The sequence below is a fragment of the Monopterus albus genome, unplaced genomic scaffold (assembly GCF_001952655.1).
Source record: "Monopterus albus unplaced genomic scaffold, M_albus_1.0 scaffold124.1, whole genome shotgun sequence".
Lineage (NCBI taxonomy): Eukaryota > Metazoa > Chordata > Actinopteri > Synbranchiformes > Synbranchidae > Monopterus > Monopterus albus.
In genome coordinates this window covers 1,001,428-1,008,700 of record NW_018128004.1, presented here as the reverse complement: position 1 = coordinate 1,008,700, position 7,273 = coordinate 1,001,428, and the positions used below count along the sequence as shown (strand labels likewise).

At 41.0% G+C, this 7,273-nt stretch overlaps 1 protein-coding gene across 4 annotated transcripts in view; it reads right to left on the bottom strand.

Moving 5' to 3' along the window:
- Window positions 1-513: 513 nt before the first annotated feature.
- Window positions 514-7,273, bottom strand: part of ints2 (integrator complex subunit 2) — a 22,371-nt gene continuing 15,611 nt past the window's right edge. For all 4 annotated transcript variants that reach the window (XM_020612397.1, XM_020612398.1, XM_020612399.1 and 1 more), the window contains 7 exons: window positions 6,097-6,222; window positions 5,686-5,887; window positions 5,036-5,317; window positions 3,621-3,728; window positions 3,351-3,456; window positions 2,813-2,989; window positions 514-946 (listed from right to left, as the gene is read on the bottom strand). In XM_020612397.1, coding sequence (XP_020468053.1) covers window positions 765-946; window positions 2,813-2,989; window positions 3,351-3,456; window positions 3,621-3,728; window positions 5,036-5,317; window positions 5,686-5,887; window positions 6,097-6,222 — 1,183 coding nt within the window. In that variant the 3' untranslated portion in view covers window positions 514-764. The remainder of the gene's footprint in view (window positions 947-2,812; window positions 2,990-3,350; window positions 3,457-3,620; window positions 3,729-5,035; window positions 5,318-5,685; window positions 5,888-6,096; window positions 6,223-7,273) is intronic.

Here is a 7,273-nt window from a genome sequence, read left to right as displayed (position 1 = left end):
TAAATAAAAATATTTCAAACTTTAACATTTAAAAACTAAATTGATATTGAAGCAGAAAGCACTCAGAATTGTCCAAATCACTTAGTGTCCAGACACAACCATTTTGAGTGTAAAAGCCCACTCCATTATAACCAGTGTGATAAGTCAGACATATTTATCTAAATCCAAAATGGATGAGATTTAGATTTGTAATCAAAAGGAAAAGATCATAGACATATCTTTTAAATTTGCATTTTCATTTAACCCAAATACACCTCATCAGTAAAAGTGTTTTCCTTGTTTTATTACAAATACAGTACAAAAGAACTACATATTATTCCATGGCAGCATTTTCCTTTTATTAATTGCTAAAAATAATTCACAGCTTAGAAAAATATGCCTGCAGAGGTCAAGAAAATTGACCTATTTAAAATTTGGTTTTACTTTCTACAAACTGTGACAGAGCTCAAAAACATACTTTTTCTAAATGAAATTGAAATCCTGAGATATTTACAGTGTCGAAAAGGAGCAAGACAGTAGAGAATGTGCTTTATTGCTTGACTTCATTACCTAGACTGAACACACTAGAGTGATATAGTACAACATGTCCCATTGTGTGCACAGAATGAGAGCAACTCACAACCTTGACCAAAGTGACACCAGTCTGAGTAAAAGGATGTGTGACAAGAGTAGACCTTCTCAGGACTGTTGATGTCTTTCAGAGGCAGTGCTTCGAGTTGTTGGTTTAAGTCCCATCCCTACTCTCCACAATGTGTGCGTGTAGTCTATAGCCCATGAAGAATAGAGCTGATTATGTCCATGAAGGTGGCTTCTACACAGTAGCAGAGTTGAACATCAGGGTCAGCTCCACCGAGTTCTTCTGCTGTCCTCTGGGGTAAAGTCAGCTTTAAGGAACCTCCTCCTGGAACCAAAGCCTCCTGAGGCTTTTCTTTTAGATACTGTAGGCCTAAGGTAGGAAAAGAACAAACTACTTTTATTAATTTATTATATTATACTCTATCATCAGTCTTCATCACAATGTCATGGTCCTGACTGATCGACACTACAGATTTGTTTACATGGTCTATGGTCTGAATATATCTGTGGAAGACTTCTTAATCATAAATAATGCTCTGATTATGATGGAAATGAGAGCAGCATGTGCTACAAGCTATTAGATTGAATGCTGCTCCAAAGTTAATATTTAAGGCTGATCAAGGATGCTCATCTAATTTGATGGGATTCAGCACATTCAGGATGCACAGGATTGCATGGCCAGATGAAAATAATTTAATAAAAGACAAGAACAAGGAAAGATCATGTTCTATTTCTGAACCATAAAATGTGATGGAGACTGTATTTTCATAACTCAGAACTTTACCACTTTCAGTAATCTTGATCTATCTTGAATAAGCTTTATGAATATTTAATGCAATCCCATTTTAATGTGTGCACCCGTACCGTGTAGTAAAATGTAAAAACTGGATTGGGAATTAAAACCGCATTAGACTCAAGCTGTATGAACCTTTTTGTTATTTGTTTTAAATCAGGGAAGCAACCAATATTATTGACTGAACAAAAGAAAAGGCCAGAAGGGATTTTACAGTGGTGCTCATCCAAACAATGGAAATGACTTGTTACAAATCATGTGCACTGATTATATATAGTGTAACCTAACAACCCAGGGATGCACTGATACCAATGTAAGTATCAGGTCCGGTACCACTATCTAGTACTCTACTCGTAAATGTTGTCCCACCAACACCAATGAATAGCAGCATTACATTAACCTCATGCTGGCTGAGCCGTTTGTTAGGCAGCAGAGAAGACATTTCAGCGGTTCGGGCATATTTTAAGATAAGCAAGGACAACAGAAGCTGACCGCAAGCTCAGCTTCTCTGTTGTATGTGTGAGAGCTCCCCTCCCTCTCCATCACACACAGACACGAGATCACATTTACACAGACATCAACAATGTGCAACAAAACCAACAGTAATGGTGAGGGTAATTAATCAGACACCTGTTGAAGAAACAAAACACAACAACAAAATTGCAGAATTGTGATGTCTTCACTCTCCCCGTGGTCAAAATGCCTGGTCCCAAGCACCACCACGGTGCTCGTTATGCTGATTGTAGTGAACTGCTGTGAACGGGAAGAAAATAAACACTAACTTTATGTAGTGAACACTGATGTCTAATGAGCTCTATGCATGAAAATGTGTTGAATCCTTGTGGGCCAGCAGCTCCTCTACAGCAGAGCAGGTGTGTGTTCAGCAGAGAGGACAGGACGAAGCCACAGACAGTCGCCAGCTTAACATAACCACATGTGGCCTCGTTAAACTGAACGTTTAAATTTCTGACTGGGATACTGTGACGTTCTGGTCAGAGGGCTGTGAAATCATTACATCCTAACAGGGTTGCACAGGTTAATATCCCCTGTATGTTCCTACACTGTATGTTGTGTAGCAGGCTACAGCAATAGTCAGTGACACATTATTCAGTAGGAATGGTGGTAGTGCTGTGTTTTTATCACCGAAGGTTTTCAGGTGATTTACACAGCCTCCTGTTACATAGGATATTTCATCACTCATTCATTTGTCAGAAAGTAAATCTCATGAAATTAAAAACTGCCTCTAAAGTCATTGCACTTTTATGGTAATAGTTTGTTTTTTTATAGTAGAAACATTGCATCATTAAGTACTCGGTATCAGTGAGTACTCAAATGTAAGTACTCGTACTAGTACTAAACAAAAGTGTATCGGTGCATCCCTACTAATGAGTTAGAAAACCCTGAACATATTGTTTTGTCATGCAAGAGACGATCTATACTTACGTGCAATAAAAGGGTCAATATCCCTAGCTTTGGTGGCTACATCAGAGGCGCACACCTGGCCCACTTGTACCAACAGAGCTGCCACGTCATCATAGAGTGGAGGGAAGGCTTGACAGAAGGCCACCAGACATGGCAGGGTGGGCATGAAGAAGGAGAAGCGCTTGGCATGAGTCAGCACTAAAAAGCCAAACACAGTTTACATAAGAACTTTGTAAACACTAAATACTAAATACAGTGGCTATAGGCTGATACACATTGCACATTTACAGTTTTTAAGGAGAGAGAATGCTGTAGTAACAGCTACAGGCCAAACGGTGGCAGCCTAATACAGGGAGAAGAATATCCAACTCTCCAACTCTACTGTATGATAAAAGCTGATTCATACAAAATGCATTTACAGTATGCAGTGAGTCTCTTTGGGAGCAAATTCAATGGTGGAGATGCAGAAATAGATCAAAAGCAGTAGGCTGAGCAAAGGAGGCTACAACCAAAAGCATGAGTATGTGAGATGTAAAGACAAGACAACCTGTTCACTGACCTGTAAGGAGAGTGCCCATCACACTGATAGCCAACCTTGCCACGCTGAGGGACTTGGGTAGGGCATACTGGGTACACAGGTAGGACAGCAACTGGATTCCAAAGATCTTTGGAAACACAAAATAACAACCAACATAATCAACCAATTATTTCTGTAGCATTATCAAACGTTCAGCTTTCACTAAGTGCACCCAATAATACATACAAAAAAATACTATAAGAGAGGCTCTGGCACAAACCCAGGAAAGAGATTTGGGGGGCAAACCCTCACCTGCTTTTCCAGCTGGGGCTGGGCCAGCAGTTCTGGGATGAAGTCCAGACAGATATGGATAGAGGGAATGCCTGCCACAGTTAGAGGCAGCAGAGCTTGAGGGTAACCCTGACAAAGATGTCAGGGGGAGAGAGGGAGAGACAAAAAAAGGAGAGAACAGAAAATAGAAAAAATATCATAAAGTGAGCAATATGCAGCAAATTTAATCAAGTAGTCATTTAAGCACCCAAGTAACTATATGTTAAATATGTATATATGTGAATGCACACAGCAGCTTTTACTTGGTAGTGTGAACAAGGGCATATTAGAGTGACAGAGGATGGACTGCTTTGATGAAGTCCATCTGCTACTTTGGGAGTTCCTCTGTCACTTAGCACTAACCGCACAGCAGAATGTGATGACTAAAGCTGGGCTGACGCTGCAGATTTCATTGATCTTCTACAATGTCTTAATTCACACTATACGTGTTAATTGTCCTTCCTGCACAGCCAGAATCCTCAAATTCACTGCTCACATTATACATTCAGTGGGCACAACACAAGTACTCACGCTGGATGTTTGAAAAGAACCCCAAGTGGGTGTGTTTACTGACTATTCCAACAAAGTTCTACTGAAACAAGATGGCCACATTCCTAAAGTTGATGTCAAACAAGTTTTAGCCATTTTACTTTGTACAGCTGATCCTGTTACTGTCACTGAACGCTGTACTTTGTGTTGGTGCCAGAGCTCGATTAGCCTGGGCCATAGACAGACAGTATATAAATACATTATATCCAGTCTGTGGCCTCGTTTCAGTTGATCTTACCGACAAAATGTGATACTGTATCTTGTTTGTGTCATGTTGTTATGTTGTTGCCTTTGTACTCGAGCAAGCGCACTAAACTATCTTCAGACCATGGACCTGCTCACTGTTGCAAGACAGCCAGCTCCATTTCTGACATGCCCAAAATCCATCCAATTGGTCGGGAGGCAGAACACTGGTCATTCACACAATCAATCAGGTGCCGGGTCCCTGCACACTGCACGTCTAATGACAACTGATTGGGCAGAAATTCGGCGTGATTCTAAAAGAATTGGGTTTAAATCAGGCTGAATTCAAACAGTGTTTGCCAGGCTTAACAAGGTCAACATGACTTGGCACCTTCAGGAGAAACTGACTGACTGTATTTTCAGCAATGTGAGAGACTGACTTAAAGGGCATTTGTGTAACATTACTGTCTAATAGCAAAATCTGGAGGAAAGCAAGAAAATCTAGCTATGCAGGAATGTCACACACATGCATCCCAGGGCAGGGACTTAACCAGGCTCAAGAGCAATGTGCATGTCTTCTTATCTTTGATTCAATTCAGTTTTAACATCCCCTCCTCTTGTGTTTCTGACTGTGTAAACCCTCCAACCCTTTTTCCCCACTGTACCTGAAAGTGAACCAACTTGGCAATGTTGGGATCAGCAATGAACATCTGATGTAGCAGACAACAGATGAGACATTGCACCTCCCTCAAGTCGCTGAGCAGGCCCCCCTCTGGCTCAGCATCCCCCACGTCTCCTCTGGCTCTTGGCTCCACACTTCCATGTTTCACTAACCCTGCCACATGGCCCCTGATGCTGCTCAGCAGGCTCTCTGTGTTAGCCCCTAGATGCTGCTCTTCTGAGGTTGGCAGACACACCTCCAGGAGAATCTGGACTGCTGCACTGTCCTGCGTTAAACAGAAACATGTGGGGTTTGACAGTACGTTATCAAATCTGCATCCAGTTCCATATCCACTTATCAAACTCAAATCCTTTTAAATCCCTTATCATATCTGTGTAAGTAGTTTGTTGGTTAAGTTTGCCACTTAAAATATTTACAGCTTTTATTACACATCAACCTAGTAACACATTTACATTCTTTTGTGTAACAAACATATACCTCAATAAATAAAATTATGTAAAAAAAAAAACAAAACAAAACTAAACCATACAGATCAACAATGAAAGAAAATTCATGAAAATGCCTATATTTCTTAAGAATGTGAGATACGAGTAAGAGAAACAATGTGTGTGAATGTGTCAGTGAATAAAATACCTGAGCAGCTAGAAGGGCGTTCTTCAGCTCCTCCCTGGTGACCTCAGGTGTATCTGGCTGTCCAGGCACCCCGACATTTGAGACGGACTGGCTCTGCCGATCAAAGTCGGCAGTCTCTTTCAGGTGGCAGTGTAGGTAGGCTTTTGAGGCCAGCAAGTAGCCGTTCAGCATGTGAAGGACAATATCCATCAAAGGAGGACACCTGGGACCAAAAACCCACAAGTTAAACATGTTTGCAGTTATCTGGTGCAATTTGGAATATGCAGCCAGGTGCACATTCACCAAACCTTTAACAGAGCAAAAATGTCTTACTAAATATAGTATTAAATATAGTGCCTGTTTGTGTCCACTCTGTGTGCCCCTTTGAAGTACATTTAGCTTTTCAGAATATGAAGCAGTCCTGTAGTTTACCTGTATACCCTCTGATCACAGCGCAGCACAATAAGAGGATCCACCATCAGGTCGTTCTGTGTGTACTTCTGCTGCCTGAGCAGCTTAGCTGAGGGTTGGAGGGCATTTACTGTCATCACCCACAACCTGCAACACAAATACATTTTTGAGACTTTATTGGCCTTTATTCATATCCCAGCAAGTATTATGAAGTGGAGAATATACACTACCTGACTTGCTAAATTACAAATAACGCAACTTTTTTTTAAAAATGAAATGTCTCAGGCTTTTCAGGACATTTGTTAAATCTTACAAATACTGATAGCACATTAAGAGGCATTGTGGCCCTTTGTTAAAAGGAAAACAGCAAATTTACCATTTCACAAAAATGATCCACTATCCACTGTATATATTAGAAAGTATATGCAGTACTGTGCAAAATGTTTAGGCACTTCAAATGTGGAGATTGTCATCCATCACACAAAACCTTCAGGGAGGCATCTGATCAGTCCCAAATTCATTCTGCAGTATGACAATAAGCCCAAACAATCAGCCAGCCATACTGTCTATATGGAACAAGGAGTCCTGCAACAGATGGTGTGCCCTACAGTGCCTAAAATGATTGCACAGCCCTGTATATATATGCCACAAAAAAGTACAATGTGAAACATAAAGATTAGCCTGTTGTAGCATTTCACCCTCAGTGTCTCTTAGAACTATTAATATATCTTAGAACTATTAGCAGTAGTCTTGGAGTTCCAGGTCTTTCTACAGCTAGCACACTGGCATCAATAAGTTGATCTAGGTGAGGAGACTGCTGCCCTCCTCCTAGTTTCATCAGGGCCTCCTATCTACTCTCTGCAACATTCAACGTTATAAAAGTAGTGAGGATAAGAAGAAGGAGGGGGCAACAATCCCTTACATCTTGCCTGTGAAGACTCTCTCAACTCCTTCCTAGTTTGAGTTCTTTTTTAGAAAACCTTTTTTTCAATAGAAATTCTCCTGTGCTCTTGTGGGTCATGGGGCAGAATAAGGGTCACTTTCCTCTGTCCAGAGTTCAGACAGGCTGACAAAATTTCCTGGCTCAATATCTCTGATCTGTTCACACAATAATCACAGAGCAAGCAGCCTTGGGTTAAGGGCAACAACTCTTACAGAGTCTCACAGCAACATTATAGAAAGGGGGGGGGGGGGGCGG